This window comes from Equus quagga, chromosome 7, assembly GCF_021613505.1.
Source record: "Equus quagga isolate Etosha38 chromosome 7, UCLA_HA_Equagga_1.0, whole genome shotgun sequence".
In the NCBI taxonomy this organism is placed as follows: Eukaryota; Metazoa; Chordata; class Mammalia; order Perissodactyla; family Equidae; genus Equus; species Equus quagga.
The window spans coordinates 34,076,575-34,097,998 of NC_060273.1; the positions used below are offsets into that span (position 1 = coordinate 34,076,575).

The 21,424-nt window shown below is 49.4% G+C and overlaps 1 protein-coding gene across 2 annotated transcripts; it reads right to left on the reverse strand.

Annotated features, from left to right (window-relative positions):
* Positions 1-114: 114 nt before the first annotated feature.
* On the reverse strand, positions 115-19,910 carry RAC1 (Rac family small GTPase 1). 2 transcript variants are annotated; one of them, XM_046667467.1, is made up of 7 exons: positions 19,682-19,910; positions 11,743-11,814; positions 9,137-9,254; positions 3,201-3,257; positions 1,660-1,722; positions 736-895; positions 115-447 (listed from the first exon to the last, which is right to left on the reverse strand). In XM_046667467.1, exons 1-7 carry the CDS (start codon positions 19,714-19,716, stop codon positions 317-319), a joined length of 636 nt encoding a protein of 211 aa, XP_046523423.1. In that variant the 5' UTR covers positions 19,717-19,910; the 3' UTR covers positions 115-316. The 2 variants fall into 2 exon arrangements, with proteins under 2 accessions (XP_046523423.1, XP_046523424.1); XM_046667468.1 differs by lacking the exon at positions 3,201-3,257 and having other exon boundaries at positions 19,682-19,907.
* Between the last annotated feature and the right edge of the window lie 1,514 nt (positions 19,911-21,424).

Consider the following 21,424-nt stretch of genomic DNA (forward strand, 5'->3'; position numbering starts at 1 on the left):
CACGCGGTTTAGTGCTTAGTGTTCTCAGCACAACGCGACTTAGTTCACAAGGTATTTTGGCAACTCTCAAGCAAGAACAGGGGCTTTCGAAAAATAAGGCTTTAAGAAAGCTGGTCATTTTAGGGCTAAATTTTAATAGAACGTGAAAGTTTGAACTCTTACACTTTAAACGAACAAAACCTAGAAATTACTGATTGGTTCAAAATGGTTTTATGGAAAAACTAATCTGTAACAAAAACTTGGCATTGAGTGCGAAGGCTCCACTGTTTCTGAGCAAAGCGTACAAAGGTTCCGAGGGGCGGGCGGGCGCGGCCGTTCACAGCAGCAGGCATTTCCTCTTCCTCTTCTTGACGGGAGGCGGGCAGAGGACGGCTCGAATAGCTTCATCGAACACTGTCTTGAGGCCTCGCTGTGTGAGCGCCGAGCACTCCAGGTATTTGACAGCACCTGCCGAGAGACGCGCCTCTGAGTGCCACGCGCAGCGCTCGCACGGGCCCATCCCGCCAGCACAGGCGACGCAGCGCTCCCGCCCGCCCCCTGCCACGCCCGGCACAGCGGAGCGGCCCGTCTCTGCCTCCCAGACTCGACCACCGAAGGCCCTGCTGCGCTTGTCCCCGAAAGTGAGCCAGACCCTGAGCCGGAGGAGCACACTCCACTTCCCCAACTGGAGGCCAGTCTCTGCCACACAAATGAAAACGCGTGCCAAGCAGACGTGAGACACGCAGGATTTCCTACCGATCTCCTTGGCCATGGCTAGGCCCTGTGGGTAGGTGATGGGAGTCAGCTTCTTCTCCTTCAGTTTCTCGATCGTGTCCTTGTCATCCCTAAGATCAAGTTTAGTCCCCACCAGAATGATGGGAGTGTTGGGACAATGGTGTCGCACTTCAGGATACCACTAGATGGGAAGAAAGGAATCAAGTTATGGACACGCTCCTTTATGAACTCCCTTCACCGATAACCACACACGTGCCAAGCTGTCACCGCCCCGCCTGAGTCACTCCTGCAGGAAACGGCGCCTGCGCTCCAGCCTGGCTCACACCGCCCAGAACCACGGACTACCTAAACCCAGGCAGACCACCTCGGCCTGTGTGCTTAGCAAGGCAGGACTCCCAGGACCAACGACCCTCCACAACAGGCTCGGTGCGTCAGTGAGAGTGAGAGGGGAAGAGGAAGGAAAGGCCCCCGACAAAAACCACTTTGTTTTCGGTAAAACGACTCAAGTTCTTAGGTTAGAAAACCCTTCATATATTCAGGGATGAGAATGCGTGAACCATCGGGACCGAGGTCTCACCCTGCGGCCACGACCCCGCTGAGCACACCCTCGGCACTGGACCTGAAGGGCGTCTTGCACGCGGCATTTTCACTAAGATCTGTGAAAGACGCAGGAGCAGAAAGGCGTGGTGGTCATTTTCCTGAGAGCAGCCCCGGAGCGCGTGACTTGAACCTGGAGCGCACAGCACTGCCGGAGCGGACCCGGAACCGGAGAAGCCCACACGCTGAAGCATCTACTTAAACTCATTACCTGCCTCGGGAGCAGACTTCCTGAAGCCAGTCGAAATAACTGAACATTTCTATCAGTAAATGCTATTTTATTTTTAACGTTTTTTCCTGAGCGTGACATTACGTAACAAAATATTTTTCTAAAAAGTCTCCACTTACCTTTGCACGGACATTTTCAAATGATGCAGGACTCACAAGAGAAAAGCAAATTAAGAAGACGTCCTATAAAAAGGAAACAGAGGGAGGCGTTTAGAAAAATGGTCTTATAATGGCGAATGCACTTTGCTTTCTAAATGCTGCTGGGAATTTATGCTTCAATAAAAAAAGAAAAGAAATGGGAAAGAAAACAAACTCATGCTGTTGGGAATGAACCGTCGCACGCAGCGCACCTGCTGTGCAGGAGCTTGTGCTGACGGCCCCCCCTGGACCCCCTTCAGCTGTGGCGGACGGCTCCCAAACCAGAGCCAGCGCAGACACCCGGCTCCTCCTGAGAACAGGGAGCGGGGCCAAACACGCCAGCAGCTCCTTGAGGCCGCGGAGGCCTCTTTGCCATCACTGCCGACCCCACTGGGAACGTACGACCCATTACACACGGGCGCAAGATCAAGGGGCAAGGTCCTACTCCAGAATGTCTGTAAAATTTGGTCTCAGTTTCTCAAAAGCAGAGTCAATTTTAAAAAGATTATCTACAAACAGCATGCTTCTCATCACGCTCCCCATGTGCACGCTGAGTACAACGTGCATCTTGAACTGCCATCAGAGTGGCTGGCACCCGGGGGGCGGGGAGGTCTCCAGCAGTGCTCCATGAGCATGCTCCTCTGTGACGGAGGATGCTCTGGGGTGTTCGGTGGCGTCTCCTGAGCTGTCAGAGCCTCTCAAATCCACGCAGGGCCTCTGGGGAACCTGCGCCCGGAGCAGTGGTGGCTGAAGTAGACGCTGAAAGGAAAAGCAGGTGCAGAACAAGGACCTGAACCAGCTTCTGGCTGCATGGAAAATATTTGGGCTTCCCTCCTGTCCTGTACTGTGTAAAAAGTCAAATTTAAATATTTACTTGTATTAAAAAATGCCCAAGAGTTTCTAAAATGCTAGGTTTAGAAAACATTTTCCTGGAAAATTCCAAGGCAATTATGCTGCTTTGTGAAATGCACACAATTCCCAAACTAACACTTTCAATCATCCAGCTGATACTCTTGTACCTGAAAGGGAAGGAAACATCCCACACGACAGCTTTTTATAAATGACATTTGAAAAACGCCAGCGCATGCACAAGCTTGCCCAAGAACCGCCACCACGGCCGCTCGGCACAGAGCTGATTACTGTTCAGAGCAGGGTGGGGTTAGCGCACCAGCACGCACAGCCGCGCCCGGACAGGCCCCCGGCCCGCAGCCGCCTCAGTCCCGCTCCGCTCAAGCGCACAGTCCGCGGGGAGCTGCGAGGTGGAGCCCGGCGTCGCCGCCCCAACCAGCCTGGAGGCGCCCTTGCGGGCAAGGCCTCCTCTCTCGGGAGGGGGACAGTCAAGCTGGGAGGTAACTGTCAGGTTCTAGTGAAAGCAGATTTCATCGAGCGGAACCCCGACCTTGAGTGAATCGAATATCAAGCACTCAAGGGGCGAGAGGCTCAACAGGAAATCCTGGGAAAACTAGGGGAAACGAGAGGAGAGAGGAAGCTTGAAACTGAAGGCGAGTGAAAGGTTTACATACGGCCATCGGCTTGTCTTTGCCCCTGGAGGTTATATCCTTACCATACGTTTCTCCAACCTAGTAATGCACGAGAACTTCGTTTGAGTTTAGTAAAAACTGACGAGAGTAAAATCAGTATAACTCGTTACTATTCTTCATCAGAATTCCGTCTCACCCCTCCCGAGGGATCTAAACACAGATGAGGATCTAACAGGCCCAAGACGCCAAATGCCACCGCAACACTCCATCCGCCCGGCCAAGGGAGCGCCCTGCGAAGGTCGAGGACGGGGAGGACAGAGGTCAGGAATCAGTGGGAAGGCGACAGGCGCTCCTGCCCATGGCAGCGCAGGCACAGGGTCCTCCTCCGGCAGCAGGTGCGCAGGCCCGTGCAGCGCCAGCTTAGGCTCAGACAGGAAGGGTCCTTCCCTCGGCCAAGGCCCGCTGGCCGGCATCCCTCAGCGCCAAGCGCGCCTCCCCGACATCTCCGACACGAGCCCGGCGGAGGCCCGGCACACAGCGCAGAGCAGCCGTGTGTGACCCAGGCCCTCCAAGACCGCCGCCAGGTCTGAGGGCTGTGAGCACAGCTCCCCTGTGCCGGACCACCGGGCTCTCCCCGTCAGGCTCGGGAGCGTGGTGTGAAGTCAGGGACCCGCAACAACAAAAGGAACAGTGCTGCTGCACCGAGACCTTCGACTCCCGCCCCCAGCAGATCTGGACGGGGCGGCCCAGAGTGACTGTTTCCAGTGTTTATCACACGCTTTCAATTAATCGCCCTGCTCCAATAAACACTGAAAGACGTGCTCTCCCAGCAGCACAGAACCCTGGAATTCTTTTAAGAGATGGACAAGAGAAGCATGTTAATTTCTTCTCACTCAAGCTTCTCTAATTTACAATTCTGTGAGCTATTTTTGAAGATCTGTCCTCCCAAGGCCTTGACATGATGCCAAATCTTTACTGTGATACAGAGACTCATGGGCATCAGCCACAAAAATGCAACTTCAAAATATCCTCTAACCACATCTGTTCTACCCTTTCTTTTTTCCTGCTGAGGAAGATCAGCCCTGAGCTAACATCTATGCCCATCCTCCTCTACTTCGTATGTGGGACACCTGGCACAGCATGGCTTGCTAAGTGGTCTGTAGGTCTGCACCTGGGATCCAAATGCGCAATCCCCGGGCCGCCGAAGCAGAGCGCAGGATCTTAACCACTGCACCACCAGGCTGGCCCCATAGGAACATCTTTTTCGATGAAGACACATGCTTTCCATCCCACGTTAACATTACACCATCTGCCTGTTCCTTCCTCCTTCCTTTTTCTTCCCCCAGTCTAAATATGGCTTTAAGGAAACATCCCAGTGCTTCTGACGCTGCTCTTCTGGCATCCATTCATTCCGACCTTTGCCTGCCCACCTGATGCCCTGCCCGGAGTGGCTCCACCTTGGCTGGGGTCTCTAATATGTGTCTGTCCTCGGAACCCTCAGAGGGCCTGACACCGGCTGCCTGGGGCGTAGCCGTCCTCATCCTGCCTCACAGGGGTCCCCCTGTGCTCCGGAGCCTCCTTATTCCGCCTAAGCTGGCATGGGTGACAGGCCCATCTTTCCGCTGGACTTGAATGCCACGTTCCTGAGATCGGCAGGACATCTCGGACTTCGCCAGACTCACATCGTGCCTTCAGTGACTTTATGACTCCTGTCTCACAAACCAGGCCTCCCTCCTGGTCTAACGTCCAGCCAGAGCAGCAGCTCTTACTGCTGCCCCCGCCCCCATCTGTCAGCGGGACAATCCAGAGAGACGACTCTGCTCTCAGCTGAAGCAGACGGAGCCTGACTTCTGGACAGCTGCAACCTCGCTGCTCCAAAAGCACTGGCCTTTCTCTCTCTTTTGTTTTAGTCTCTTCCAAATGCTTTCCACCTGGTTTTACGTTCAGGCTTGAATATTTTTTTAATACAGGCATTCTGTGCACTCGGAAAAGGCCCCGGGTACATAAACACAGCACAGAAAAGCAGCTGCAAATGCATCATCAACGTGGAGCTGCCACGAAAACCAGCTTCAGAAAAAGAGAAAAGTGCCCTGCCACCTGGGAGCTGCCTGGCGCTCACGGCTCGGCCATGGCATGTTCCTGCGGAATGTAACAAGCCCCAGAACACCAACATCAGACAAGGTCACTGTGTGCCCCTGCTGAAATGAGACCACAAGCAAAGGACTAAAGAGAAGACCACTTCGCAATCTTGTTTAAGTATAAACAAAGACAAGTCACCGTGCAAACCACCCAATCACTAAACACCCCCTCCCCCAGCCAAGGAGAGAGCGGGACCACTTCTGCGCCCGCACCCATCACAGCATTAGCCTCGCTTCAGCCCCACCTCCAGCTGAGAGTTATCCTAACACCCACGGAACTCCCCTGCTTCCTGCCAGCAGCCAACCCACAGCAGAGCCCCGCTCCCCAGCCCCGCCCACTCACCCACACGAGCCCAATCCCACCCACAGCCCCCGCAAGGTGTGCCCCCTGGTGGCAGAGTAACAAGTAACAGACCCAATTCTGTTTAACCACAGGTGTGTTCCTGCGATTTTTGGCTGGAGGACACAGATGCTGTGACAGCCAAGCTAACAAAACTCAAAGCCTTTTGAAAATCAAAATAGCCAAGCCAACCACGGTGGTTTTCCTTTCTACCTAACGTCGCAGGGGTCTAGCTCAGTTCTTAAAAACCTTCTCCCGTCAGAGCACACAGAGAAAATGAACACACTGGCACGACACGCTGAGGTCCCGGCTGACCCGAGCACACAGAGGCCCGGGTTCCCCTCGAACAGGTTGGGCAGCACAGGGCTCTCAGAATGCGCAGGACTCAGGCCTTGTTATGACTTTCGCAAGTCACATATGCTCCCATCACACCACTAAATCCCGGAACATGCAGGCACACACAGGTGACTGGACACAACATGACGCTGGGCTTGAGCACTATGCTGAACACGCCTTGATTCCAAACACAACTGAAGAGGAATAGGCAGGACTTACAAAGGATTTTTTTTGGTGAGGAAGACTGGCCCTGAGCTCAGATCTGTTGCCAATCTTCCTTTTTCCACCCTTCCCAGAGGCCCAGTACGTAGTTGTACATCCTAGTTGTAGGTTACTCGGGTTCTTCGTGGGACGCCGCCTCAGCACGGCCTGATGAGCCGTGCGCGGGTCCACACCCAGCATCCGAACTGGCGAACCCCAGGCTGCCAAAGCTGAGATTGCGAACTTAACCACTTGGCCACAGGCCAGCCCCCTTACAAAGTACTTTTAAAAGGGAATAAGGGGCTGCCCCGTGGCCGAGTGGTTAAGTTCGTGCGCACTGCTTCGGCAGCCCAGGGTTTCGCCAGTTTGGATCCTGGGCGTGGACATGGCACTGCTCATCAAGGCCATGTTGAGGCGGCATCCCATATGCCACAACTAGAAGGACCCACAACTAAAATATACGACTATGTACTGATGTACTGGGGGGATTTGGGGAGAAAAAGCAAAAAAAAAAAAAAAAAAAACGGAATATAAAGATAACTTACTAAAGAATAGAAAAGCTCCAAGGATTACTTAATTTAGAAAAATTAAAACTTGAAGGGCAATTTATACTGAAAATGATGACTGCCTGCTCCTCCTCTTGTGGAGAATGAAGTAGAAACTAATAGTTTAAACAGATTTAACTTAGTGACACAGAGCTAACCAACAGAGACGGGTGGCAGCATTAAATGACCAGAGGAAACATAACATGTCTTTTTAGGTCACAAAGACCTAAAAAGGGGTGAGCCTCGGCTAGGCAGTCGTCCAGCTGGCCCCTCAGGAGCAGGCCTGCGCAGTCAGGGATGAGCCACACAAACAGGCCTGCAGAGCAAAGAGCCAACACCTGGAGACCACGTTCCATTTGCTACCAACTTAGAGGTTTCCCCTTTGTCAACGAGAAACCAAGGCGCCAGCCTGTCACTTCAAGGCCTGCTCTTCTCGGCAGGACAGCACGGCTCACGGAAGGAGATCTTTAGGCTCCAGGATCTCAGGATTCGGGGCCCGCCCCTCAGGAGCCACGCTAACTTCCCCATCTCCAAAGGCGTCCAGGCAGGCACACGGTTAACTGCTGGCTGGGTGCTCTCGCCCCTCTGCTCTCGAGCACCCACGCAACCCTCTACGCTGGCACACGGTGTGTTTCACAGTCCTGGAGCTACTGGAGGCGAAGGGTCATGTTTTCCTCCCTTTTTGCGGTTCAAGCATTTGACAGGAAAACAGTCTACGGCCTTACACAGGAGGGACATAAAAGGCTGGATTTCCAGCCTCACACACTGAGGCTTGATGCAATCTGTTACTTATCTGTGAGCTCGCTGGCACACAAAGTGGGACTCTTGCCACATCACCTTTGACTTGTGACTCCCTTAGAGGCAGTGAGTGACTCCCTTAGAGAAAAAGGCCGCGCCCTGCCCTGGACCCCCTGAGTCACAGGAGGTGGTTCTCATTTCTCAGCAGTGACACCCCGCCCTTCTAGATGGATCCAGTGGGTTGGGGACTCCTACTTTACCAGCCAATATGCTGGCAAATCCATTTAACATTTGGAATTACTAAGTGCCCAGTGGGTACGGAACAGTCTCCTAAACAGTGAAGAACAGTGAAGAATTCGAACCATTTGGTGATTACCGCTGATTTTTAATACTTAATCACAGTTAATTTTTAGCTAGAGACTAACTGAGAACCCCCAAGGACAATCGGCAAAAATCTACAGCTCTAAGAAGCGGTATCCGGCAATTCCTCCAGCAGGAAACAAACAGAAGACAATGACAGCTGCCTGGGAAAGGCTGTGCTCAAAAGTTTAAAACTATCACTGCTAAACAGGAAGTTCATTTAAAGAAAAAACAGAAACAAGAACTGGGTAGCCTGGAACTAATTAGTTACTTTCACCCACACTAACCCGAGACAAAGGGCCGAGCCTGCCTCCCCGGGCCAGGCCCCAGCCTGCTGCAGCTCGCGCTGCCTCCACTCGCAGCTCGGGAGCTGCCCAGGTCTATCCCCTCATCCACAGAAGGACGAGGCGGAGTCGCAGGAGCAGCTACCCTGCAGGCAGCACCAGGCCTGGACCGGTTTCTGTGCTGTACATACAGTAACTCGTCTAACCTCCCAGAACGCGGTGCAGAGGGAGGGGAAAGCTGCGTGAGCTCACACCGCCAGGAGAGGGGCGGCGCCATGGCCACCCCCGTGTCTGCCCAACCGTGCCTTCAGCCACCTGTCTCCAAAGCTGTTTTAAAATAGACTTTTAAAATGAAAAATGTAACAAGATAAGCAAATAACACAAGGAAAACGACCGCTTCCTAAAGAAGGTGGCTCCTGACCATGTCTCACCAGGTGGTGCTGCGGCAAGGAGGGCATTTAGTGTGTGATACAGGAACAAACCAATCTACAAGTTTCTGACTGGACACACTGGACACATTTTTACAAAACTGAAACCTCAGTCAACACCGACAAGATTTCGGTACTAATGCCACCGAGGATGAACAGGTACTTTACAGAAAAATAGTATGAAACCCATAAGATTAGTTACTAACTTGATTTAAAGAAACCTCATCTTAACTGCTTAGCTTGATTGTATGGTACAAAACTGCCCACAGCAAACTAACCTTGAGACTAACAGCCACTGAAGCTGCTGTAGAGAACCTCGCGATACCGGCTTCGTCCGGCTGTCCTAAACCTCAACGAAAGGACGTGCGGCTCACAGTGTCGTCAGCAATAACTGCCAACAACTGGTAATGCTCAAAAATAAAAACCAACCGACCAAGCCCGGTGTGCATCTAGGGGGACAGTCACTACCGCACCAACAACTTTATTTGCTATTACTCAATATACCCAAAAGATGGCAATATAAGCAAATCCACTGGTGACATGCAATTAATCAAACACTGGGGAACTGTATATTCAGAAGGACATCAAACGTCAGTCACGATCCTTACTGTTTGCGGGTAGGAGAGGGGACGCAATCTGTCGTAATCTTCTTGTCCAGCTGTATCCCACAAGCCCAGATTCACCGGTTTTCCATCTACCATAACATTGGCAGAATAGTTGTCAAAGCTGTGGAATGGAGTAGAAATGGTTAGTCTTTAGTGGAGCGTAAGACACAGATGAGGACCTGAGTGGCTGTCCTAGCCGGGGGCCCAGAGGACGTGTGCTGAGAAGGTTAGGAGCGGCCGGAGGCTGCAGGCCAGCAAAGACCCCGGCCTGTGGGCAGAGAGGAACCGGGATCGGGGGAAGGGAAACCCGCCTGAGAAACACAGGGCAAGCTGCTCAATGTAACTGACACGAATTACTGGCAGCAATAAAAAAATTAGAACATTAACACTTTTCTGCCCAGGAGGAAATAAAGTATAAAATGAGTCCCTTTATCAAACCCCACTTGTTGAGTTTTTCAGGTACACATCTGACTCATTTTTAACAAAGTGGCGCCTCACAAGAGCTGCGCTCTGCACTGTTTCCAGAACACCCACCTGAGTGGAGGGTGAATTAGTTGAGTCTTGGTCACTCATGCCTGCAACCCGAGTGCAGCGGAAACACAAACCAACCACGTGAGACGCGACCACGTGACGTTTTCAGAGTGAGTGTACCACATTACACATGTATTTCAATTAATTAGAAGCTGACAGACATAATTAGTCAACTATAAGCAGCAGCACCCCAGAAAAGCCTACAGGCTCACGGGGGGAAATAAGGTTGACATTAAAAATTACTACAAGTAGCCTAGAGTAGTTTCATTAAAAAGAAAATCGGGCCTTGCAATTCAAACCAGGGCAAGTACCAAACAGAACCCAATACACAGCAGCCTTTCAAATAAAACTCCCGAATTCATTTTTACATACTCTTAAGACTACAACTTAGGGTCTGACTACACGGCAACAGCAAAGTCAAGGTCACAGCAAGGTTCCAATGTGGTTCACAGAATTTAAAGACCAAACCAGCTTTCATAAAGAAAAGGTTTGTGTGGAATTCTGCTTCTGTAAGAAAAGGACAGGTTATTCAATCGATGGTATTGTGACTTTTTTGTCCATCTGGGAAAAAGAATCAGGTGCCTGCCTCATATAATACCGAAAAGTAAATTCTAAGTGAATTAAAGATAAAAACTTCAGCCACAAAAATCCTAGAAAAAATACTAAAGAGTATTTTGGCATTGCTGAAGTAGGAATGGTCTTCCTAAGTAAGACACAGCAGGGGAAGGGAGGAGTGGCACATTTAGATAAAAATGTTACTCTTCTCCATGGCAGAGGACACCATAACGAAGTTCAAAGACAAATGAGAGACAGAAGGATTAATGTTTCTTATATACAAAAGTTCCACCGGTAAGAAAAAATTGCACTAGAAAGGTAGGCAAAGGATTTCAACAGGTAATTTATGGAAGACCACAAAAGGACAGTAAACATTCAGATTTTAACCTCAGTGGTGATCAGAATGCAAATGCGGAGGTAACTTTTTTCACTCGTGTTAACCACAGCACGCACTAAGGGGCCATTTCGGTCACAGCTGGACACAGTGACAGCTGTTTCGACAGCAACTGGCTGGTAGCTCTCCAAAGTTAAAGTCCCCCTTCCCTTTGGATGGGGCACAATTCCACTTCCAATAAACCATCACATGTGCACAAAGACACGTGCGATGATGTTTCACACAGAACTATTTGTAATGCCCGCCCCCAAAGACCTAAACAAGCAGGGGCTAAATCAGCTGTAGCATTTCTGTCATTAACAACTGTTAATGATTTAGCTCTGTCTGCACGTCTGGATAAGGAAAGACCCCACCACAAATTTGGGACAACGTGGACAGTATAATTCCACTATATTAAAATGTGCGCAGGACACTCCAGAGAGCGCCTAAGTGCGTGTGCTGTGCTTGAGGAGGGGCGCCCTGGGGGGGCCAGGGGGCGGCTGTGGGGACAGAGCTCCCCTGGGGCGCGGGGCGGCACATTACGAGGCTCGGCTCCAGGGGCTCCCAGCAACCCCACCACTAGAAAAGCTGATTTCTGTCTCCACCCAATTCTGCTGCCCACAGGGGATAAGCAGCCCGGCAGCCAGTCCGTCCTCCCACACCCCCTTCCGTCCCCCCACACCCCTCCGCGCCCCACACGCCCTGGTTTCAGTTCCAAAGCCCATACCTCAAGAGTGACATGTAACCATCGGACTACTTGCCAGAAAAGGCCAATTAGAACATAATGGAGTATTTCATGTTCCCGTTCCTTGATCTTCCACACACAGAGCCCAGAGAGCCAAACGGATCTGAAACTTGGACACTGAAGTCTATACCTCACTGTCAGCTAACTTTCTTTTGTTTCCTGAATGTCTAAAAAATCAATGAGGGAAGCGGCACGCTTCATCACTATGCGGAAACTTTACATTAGATTAAGCATTTTTTAAAAGCCTAAATACCTTATAATTAGACTTCGATGAATGTTTGAGAGGAAAATTAATCATATCAGTTCATATGAGGATTAAGAATGGCTTTATAAAGCAAAACGAAGGTCAAAGGAATCCGAAAAACATCACGGAAGTCCACGCCCAGCTGGACTCGAGCTACTCACACGGTGGGGATGTACTCTCCGGGAAACGCATTGGTCGTGTAACTGATCAGCAGGCACGTCTTACCTACAGCTCTGAAGAGAGAGAGAAAAACGGGGTAAGGTGCTTAGTCAACATGAATGTAATCCTCACTTTCACTGTTCTGTTAATAATTTATAGAAAAATCAAGGCGTATACACCAAGTCCTCAGCATTACAGGAAACAATCAGTTCCCATAACCTTTTATTTAACACTACACGTCTATTTTTATCCTGAACTTAAAGTCAACAAACCAGAATTTCTGAGAAAGGCAGTCAGGAGGTATGTGATATGAGCACTAATGGTCACGAAACAGTTGTTAAGTAAGCACAAGGTTCAAGAGGACCAGTTTTCAAGCGCAAAGTCTCTTCTCCCAACATCTGTAGAAATCTTTCACCCAAGAGCCTTCGAGTCTATCCCCACGTTATTCTGATGTATTAAGATGCAAACACAGGCTTCCTCTGCGACTTCCACCTTGTTGCTAAGTGATATATTTTGCCACCTCTGAGCGGCAGCTCCACCCGCCCCCCTTGCCTCCGGCAATCAGTAGCACCCCGTTCTCTTCATGGAGCGCTTAGTCACTAACCCCCACTCGAACTGCTCTCACTTAATTCATCTGCACCTCCCCAGCCCCACCCTCACAGACTCCCGAAAGTTCTCAGAGCGGCTAACGTGACATATTCCAGACGTATTAATTAACGGCTCAGGGCTGCTGCAGTCAACTTCCCAAACAGCTGCAGAGGAGGAAGTAAAAGGGAACCGTGTGGAAGCACGTCCTCCGGGGACGGGAGGGCCTCCTGCACAGCAGGCAGGGGGCACAGCGGGCCGGCTGGCAGAGGTCGGAGTGGTGGCTGGAAGTCTCCCAGCCACTGAAATGGATTCCGAGAGAATCTCACCTAAAAATTAAGACGATCACTGCACCATTAGCCAGAAAACGGTCTCCAGATTTTACAACATTCATGGGTGACTTCAAGGACTTCCGAGAGCCCAGAGTCCCCGGCCTCCCAAGGGATCACCAGATGCTCTCCTTAATGAGCCCATCTCCCCGTCATGATGACACCCTGGGGTTCTGAGTCCTAAGATTCTGCCATCCAATCTCAACGACTACGAATCAGAATTCACCATAAAGAGGTTAAGTGCTTTTCTAATTTCCCTGCACTCTGAGCTTAAGACAAAAATCTCACCACAGGCAGATTACAGGCCCAGCCAGTCTTGCCAATACTTGTTTCCTTCTCAACATTATTAAAGGCTTAACAAAAGTTGGAACTCCCCACGCCAAAGACCTCACAGGGTCAAACATTACATCACCAGGAAGGAGCTTCCAACTCCTCAAGGCTTTCTAAACAGGAATGACTCACTGGCCGTACATTTTGCTAAAAGCCTAGAATGTAAAAATAAACCTGTAGGAGCAGGAGCCTAAGACCTGGAGTCATGATGCTGGATTTGAGACCTCTGGCCAACTCGATCACGTACTGGCTGGACTTTTGGGTAAGTTTGAACTTCCTTATGCCTCAGTTTTCTCAACTGTAAAATGGATGCAAAACTAGCAATTCCATCACAAAACTACTGTGAGCATCAACTCAAATTCGGTCTATACCAACAAATTGTGTGCCATGCCAGAAAGTGTACTAGGTGCTGAAGAGATTGCAATGAACCAGACCTCATGGGATTTATGCAGCTACTGAACTAAAAAGTGAAGAAAGTAGTCATTACACAAAACGACAGGTGTGCTAGGGGTACTAGATACCCTGGAAACGTACAGCAAAGGGATCTAACCTAGTCTCGGGGGCGGTTACAGGAGGCTGCGATGTACGCTGAGACTTAGGAGTGGGGACACGATAGGGAGGAACATTCTCGGCAAAAGCAACAGCATATGGGGAGGCCCGGACGACAAGAAGCCCCGTATAACCTAAGAACAAATAAGGGGGAAGAGGCAGAAGAAAACCCGAAGAGGGGTCCTCTCTTCCCATTAAGGACATGGGACTTGATCCTAGTCGGGAAGTCACAGAGGTTTTCAGTTGCCAAGAAACCATTGGATTTGCCTTTTGAGGAGCAGTCTGATGCAGTGGAAAGAGGGCGGAGGACGCTGGGACCGGAGGCAGGAAATCAAGGGAGCAGCCGCTGCTGCCTTCCAGGAACCAGCGGGCTGGTCTGGACCAAGGAGGGGCTCGGGGTGAAGAGAAGGGGCCATTCCAGAGCTGCCTGGACGTGAGGCTGAACAAGCAGGACTCCGCCCTGGACTGGACGTGGTGGCTGAGGAAGAGAGTGGAGTCTAAGGCCACGATCAGAGAACCTCTTCTGAAAATGACAAATGCTGTTGCGTAAAAATGTGAACAGCTATGGCCTCGTAATGTCAAGAATAAGCAGCTATAAAGGTTTTAACTGTTGTGTTAAAATGTCACACTTCCCTTAAGATCGCGTCCTAAGTCTCTTCCATACGTATGCAGAACAAAGCCACTACAGAAACACGACCAAGCGTGCTTCAAATGCTCTGAAATCTCCTTTTCTGAAACTTCATCTTCAGCTGAGGCATCATCTTCTGAAAGGTTTAACTGTAAAGGAATTCAAGGTACTGGCAGAACCTGATGCTGATGGCAATTTTATTACCAATCATTACGTGCTATAAACCTGTGTTCAATAAGAAATTAAATTTTAAAATTGACTTCTGGGGCCAGCCCCGTGGCAGAGTGGTTAAGTTTGTGCGCTCCGCTGCAGCGGCCCAGGGCGTCGCCAGTTCGGATCCTGGGCGCGGACATGGTACCGCTCATCAAGCCACACTGAGGCAGCGTCCCACATGCCACGATCAGAAGGACCCGCAACTAAAAATACACAACTATACCAGGGGGCTTTGGGGAGAAAAAGGAAAATTAAAAATCTTAAAAAAGTAAATAAATAAAATTGACTTCTTAAGCACATGTCCAACCTGATTCAAATATGTACTTATTTTTTTAAACAGATAAAAAGAAAACGATTATGTATCTCCCATCAGTGTATTTATTCATTTCTTTTAAAGACACTCCACAAACACACACCAGAGGCAAATCAACATCGGCTCCGGGCAGCATCACAGCTTTCCCCCACAGGAAGAGTGGAAGCCGTACTTGGTCACAGCCCTAACCGATGCTGGGCAGAACTTCTGGAAGTTACTATCTGATTTGGAATTTCCAACTTTATATATTAACTGCTCAGTTTAACCTCTTTTTTAATGTTTGTAAGACCCGTAACTCTGGTAAAGGAACGTGCGTCTGGTGGAAGAACATCCACGTGAGCCCTGTTTTTAACCCATCTGTGCTTCTCCCGCTCTACCGGGTAGAAATAACCAAGACTAAAGCCAATAATCTAGGTTCCTACTATGGTCTTCATTTTCCATTAGGAGAACTTTAAGGACACTTTTCACTTAGAAATTTTTTGGTAAACTTCAGTGTTATTTCCTAAAACCTATAAACCAGAACTTAAAAGCACATATGATCAATCTATCTGGAAACACTGGCAATTTTCTCATGTTAACAAAGGGATCCAGGAAGTTCAAAAAGAACTTTCTCCATTGCCTTTTTAAAAAGAGATAAATGACCTCATAGGACAGAAAAACTAGATTTCTCCAATGACTACTGTAAACCAAAATAAGGGGCCTGTATTGCTGTCTGAAATAGCCTAGATCTTAAGGGCAAATTAAAGAATGTAGCAGAACAGGCATTGTAAGTATCAAATATATATTCATACTTACGGCAGAAATGCAAGGCGCTGCGTGAAAAGTCCTCAATTTACACTGAAAAATGGGGTTTGGGGATTCTGTGACTACCAGCAGGCCTTCAGTAAACGCATAACTATGCAGAGAATAAGTTCAGAAAATGTATAAACTAACAGAGTAGTGCTACAAAAACACAAAACCCAATCTGAAATTCTGATGTTCTGTCACTAGCAGGGGACATCACAACCAACTTACAGAAAGCCAGCCATTATCACCACCGGAGGCTTCAAAAAATTCAGATTCTGGGTATTTTCTAGAACACTCAAAGCTGAAGATGCTCCATGGGGATGCTCCACAGAGCTCAAATCTGAAGCAGCCGACACTCTGGATGGCTCTTCTAGAACCACCAAGCCTAACCCCGGGGTAGCTGATATTTGGGTCAGCTGAAGATACAGAATTCAGAAACAGGAATTTATATCTGACTGCATATCACCCCAATTCTCCTTCAAAATCAACTCCTCTATTAAATCCTCTTAGGAAGACTGGCACAGATGTTAGCTCAGCGACAATCTTCCTCAAGCAAGAAGAGGAAGACCGGAAACAGATGTTAGCTCAGGGCCAATCTTCCTCACCAAAAAAATAAATAAGTAAAAATAAGTAAGTTGCAACCTTTTGGGGCCAGCCCTGTGGCAGAGTATCAAGTCTGTCTGCTCCACTTCAGCGGCCTTGGGTCCGCAGCTTCGGATCCCAGGCATGGACCTACACACCACTCATCAAGCCACGCTGTAGCAGCATCCCACATACAAAATAGAGGAAGATGGGCACAGATGTGAGCCCAGGGCCAATCTTCCTCAAGCAAAAACAGGAAGATTGGCAACAGATGTTAGCTCAGTGCTAATCTCCCTCACCAAAAAAAAAAAAAAGAAATCCTCTTAAAATATTCCCCAGTAATGGGAAGATAGGTGATAAAGCAAACAGAGCAAAATGCTGATTATAGAATCTAAGTGGTGGGTATACGGGGGCTCAGTGCACAAGTCCTTCAGCTTTTCTGTATGTCTGAAATTTTTCATAAAGGTGTTGGGGGAAAATATTCCTCCTGATGACTGTGGTCACTGGCTCAGTAGCAGGATTCCTGATAAAACATCTCCTTTCTAGGAAGACTAAAATTATCAGATAGAGCTACCTGGTGATGCAGAGGTGGAAAAGGAGGGAGCAGTAACACGTGAGATGATTAACGCAAAAGACAGAACGTCATAAAAGGCGGCTTTAAGGTTTCTAGAAGTGGATTCCTGATACTCCTCCACTGAACTCAACCCCCAACTTTTACTGGGATTATCATTTGGGGGAAAAAAAAAAAAAAGAGCATTACGTATAATTTTACCAATCAAGATCAGAGTCGAACACTAACCCTAAATTTGGAAGCCAGTGCGGAATTCCAACGCCTTTACAAGAGGTCAAAAAGAGGCAGCCCCGGGCCTCCAGACCAAAATATACAGACAATTCATGAAGTGCTTAACATCCACGGATCATACCGTCACTGACTGTTCCCCAGAAGCGGGGAGTAAGTGGTGCACATTCCTGTAAAGAGGACATCACGGAAGGCATTTATCAGGCTCAACTACAAAATTCCTGGACAGCACTGGCTACATCAGACCCTGGGCTGGAGAGACCACTAGCCCAGCCTGGAGCGAAATGAGGGGGGCTTCAAGTCACGCCTTCGAGTCAACCCAAGCCAGAACAGCACCACTAAAGATGGTTGTTTATAAATATTTGCTGTGACTTGCTGTCTGACCTAAGTAAAGCTGAGAGACAATCTGGGGCAGAGGTCCCCCAAAGAAAAGTGACGGTGCGTGTGTTCAGGAAGGACTAACAGAATTAGAATCAACAGAATAAAAAAGCATCAATTTTTATCTCATATTTTACACTCACAGTGAAACGATCTGCTACATAGGAAATAATGCATTAGAAGAATACAGGCTAACGGATCCTAGTTATAATAAGATTATGACATAGCTTTTAACCATAATTCCCAAGAAGATTTTTAAAATAAGGAAGCTTGCAATTTGTGGAACCTCGGTTTGCGTTCACTGCTTGAACTTGCCCTTAATTGCCTGAAATTTCACAACATGAAGTGACTTCTGCACCCCACAAAATTTAGACCCACACTTACAGCTTTAACGATTTTTTGAATAAAGAACATTCCAACTATATCAGCAGGAAGATATCTTATCTGGGTGAAAGCAGAAGAACATTTTTGGTATGGAAAATTATGTGTCTAGATTTTTCAGTGTATCACCCCTCATTCAAAGTAACACAGCTCACATTTTTTTGTAAAGGTACATTTCACTTCTAACAGGGCTCAGCCCTAGTCAACATCAATGTCAAATACACTATCAAAAAACTGACTGAAAAGGCCAGGAACTGTGTTTTAGGCCTAATACTCCCCTCACGGAGCCTAGGAGTGCCTCACAGTAACAGAAACAGCAATAACAATAATAAATAATAATACTGGCAGCTGGCACTTGCTCCGCGGGGCCCAGGCACCTGTGAGGCACTTAACATCCAACATCTTGTTGAATCCTCACGACGTCCCCTAGAGGCACCTCTCTTGGGGGATGAGGGACACGCTCAGGGTTTCCCCATAAATGGTGAGGCGGGGATTTAAAGGAAGGATCCAAATCTCACAGTAGACATTCAACAAGTATTCGACTCAACAAGCCAAAACACACAGTCGAGGCCCATAATCTGGAAGCACTTTTAAATAAACTAAATCTATCTGCTGCAGCTTATGTTTCAGCAATCTTCAAGTAAGAACACGACATTCTATGGTTAGATACTGAACTAGCAGCAATCTGATTTTTAAAAAAACTAGTGAGTATTATTTCATCATCTAAGCATTACTGATCCAGCATTTTTAAGGAAAATTCAGATAATTTAAGCTTCATTTGAACGAATTTACCGATTTCACTATTAAACCAACTAATTAGATATTTTTGCCCCACGTGAAAGTAAAGCTTTCTTTTAAAGGTTAACAACAAAAAAGTACCATACATATTTCCTAAGTGGGTGAAACTTACAATTTTTAGTTATTACATGCAACCACGAAGGGTTAACCATCCTCCACATCTGGGAGTCTGACAAACCCGACAGACCAGCATCTTTAAAAAAAAAATCAGTTGTCCAAGTGTCCTTCCCGCATCTGAATTAGTTACAGAAACCATTTCAAACGTCTAACTTCCAGGGACCGAGAATTCACAAATCCACTGCGAGGCACAAAGGCAACTTCAGTCCGAACGACAAGTTTGGGGACTATCCACCAAAAAGCAACAGCGATGCCAGAACCCTCCCTTCGACTTTCCAAGACTCCAAAAAAAAAAAAAAAAAAATGCACCAGTTGCATTCCGAGTTGGATGAAACTGGTAGTAATTCCTGGAGCTTCCTTGTTCACGCTCCACCGCTCGAGCAACGCTGAGACACCCAACTCTGCTCGGATTACACTGGGATGCTTGTTTCCACGGGAGAAAAAAACTGCATAAGACAAGTCTTGTCTTCCTCGAGGGCCTGGACCGACCCAGCGCAGACAGTCATGCAAAGAAACGCCTTGAGTCACAGGGCAGCTCGGATCCGGGAGCCTGTTCCGCGACATCCCATCCCGAACGCACGAAGCCAAGGCCCATCTCTCTCTCTCTTTTATTCCCCCCCTTTTTCAATGACCACATCACGTTCAGAGACAAAAACAGTCTCCGATCCCACCCTGCTCCTCGCAGTGACAATCTGAAAAGTTTCTCCAGGGAAACAGCAAAAAGGATCATTTAAAAAAAAAAGAACAAGAAGAAGAAATCCTACAAGTGGCGAAGTACCACCCGCGGAAGACATCCCCCACCCGCTGGTCCATCAATGGGGGGCCGCGGCACCGGCCCGCGCCAGGAGTCGGCAAACGTCGCCCACCCGCGCGGCGCCGCCCCCCGAAGCTCTCCGGGGGGCTCCAGGGGGGTCACAGAAAAGCCCAGGGAGGGTCCTTTTGGGGAACGAGGCGGCGCTCCCAGCCCCGCTCCTCTACAGGCCGAGGCGGGCGGCGCGGGGCGAGGGCGCGAGGGCGGAGTTCACTTTCCCTCCCGCCCGGTCCGGGGGGACTGCCCCCCGAAAGGCCCCCGGAGCCGGTCCGCGCCCCCCGGACCCCCGCGCGCAGAGCCGGGCCCCCCGCGCGCCCCCCGCGCGGCCCGGCGCGCACTCACCCGTCTCCCACCACCACACACTTGATGGCCTGCATCTCGGCCGTTCGCGGGGCCGCGGAGGCGAGGAGCTGCGGGCGGCGGGGCGCGGGGGGCCGGGGCCGCGGAGCACGCCGCCTCGCCCTCCGCCGACTGGAAGCCGAAAGCCAGCGGCGGCCACCACCCAAAGCTGGGGAAAACTGCAGAGAAACAGGAAATGGCCGCTCCACTCACATCCGGCCGCCCCTCCCCCGCGCCGGCGCCGCCGCTCCCAGGCTCCGGGGCGGGGCCGCGCCCGCCCGCCCGCGCGCCTCCCGGGGCTCCTCTCGGCTTCGGGGCCGCTCGGCAGCGCTCGGCAGCGCTCGGGAACGCTCGGCAGCGCTCGGCTCCGGCCGCGGGCGCGCCTCGGAGGGCGGCGGGGCGGGGCGGGGCGGCCGCCATCTTTGTGCGCGCGCGGAAGCGGCCCGGCCCGGCTTTGGCCTTGGCCTCGGCGTCGCCGGGAGCCTTGGGGTGCAGAGCCCCGCTCCCCGCGCGCCCCCCAACTGCAGGCCGAGGCCGTGCGAAGGACGTCCATCTGTCCTTTTTATGTGATATCTGTATTTTCTGTGTTGACGAAGTCCTTCTAGAAAATTCGAAACCTATAACTATAAAGACCATCCACCACACCATTATTCAGGAATAACAGATGTTCGTGCAGCCAAAATTAATTGTTTTGGACGCATTGAGCGTTTACTGTGTCCTTTTCCTTTGCACCAAGTTCTGGAGACAATGTTCGATATTTTGGTGTATTTCCTCTCAGTTATTTCTTTATGTGCAGAGCAAAAATGTTTAAACAAAATTAAGAAATCGTGCTGAATCGTTTAGGACACTTGAAGGCTGCTTACTCTTCGTTCCGTGATGCGCATGCGCCTCAATTTAACCAGTGCCTCTCAATGTCCCCATTTGAGAAACGATGCTGGGATGCTGCGCAAGAAGCTTTACAGCCTCATTTCTTTGGACGACGTTTCCCAAAATGGAGTGACTGGGATTTTTTTTTTAAAGCTTTTAGATTTTTTACTGCATTCGTTCCCATCGACTGCTTGAGAGTGGACCCTCCAGGGGAGGGAGTGGATTTCTGCTCTTTTCATTTTGTAGGTCTGCTCGTCCCATAACACACTCCGTTGCTCAGTATTCTAACAGTTTTCTGAAATCACACCTTTTCTACACAAGCATTTTTTTTTAAAGCATGTTTGTCTTGCAGTAGTTTCAAAATAAACGTGTTCCCAGGGCAAAGGACACCTTCCCTTTTGGTCTGTTCGTAACCATCTCCCAGGAAGAAAACTTGAAGGTTCAAGGATGCTAGGGCAACAGTGCTGATGGAAATTTCCAGGGACTGTGAAAAACCTAAACTCCCAAGTGTACTTACATTCATGTTTTTAGACCAGGAGCAAATAAAAGGGAGGAGGCCTCGGGTCGATAATTTAATTCAACTGAACAAACGCGTTGAACTCGAATGCTGGTAATGGACCGATAGGAAGTGAACCAGATAGGGATGCAGTTGCCAGGATACCAGCCCACTGTGCTCAGTGTGCTAAGAGGGCTACAAATATGGTGCTTACCAGGAGGCAAAAAAAACTATATTCAAGATTAAAAAAAAAAAAAAAAAGGCTTTCATGAAAGAGATGAGAGTGGAAAGATGGGTCTGGGTAGGATTTTTGGTGTGTCTTGATGGAGTAAGTAAGAAGAAAAGAGTTTTCCACAGAGAGAACAAAGTCCTGAAAGTTAGAG

Excerpts from the sequence above, each read along its gene's own strand:
- RAC1 (XM_046667467.1), bottom strand. The coding sequence starts at position 19,716 with ATGCAGGCCATCAAGTGTGTGGTGGTGGGAGACGG. Across the intron at positions 11,815-19,681 it reads TGTGTGGTGGTGGGAGACGG|AGCTGTAGGTAAGACGTGCC; the intron begins GTGAGTGCGCGC and ends CTCTCTCTTCAG. Across the intron at positions 9,255-11,742 it reads GGAGAGTACATCCCCACCGT|CTTTGACAACTATTCTGCCA; the intron begins GTGAGTAGCTCG and ends TCCATTCCACAG.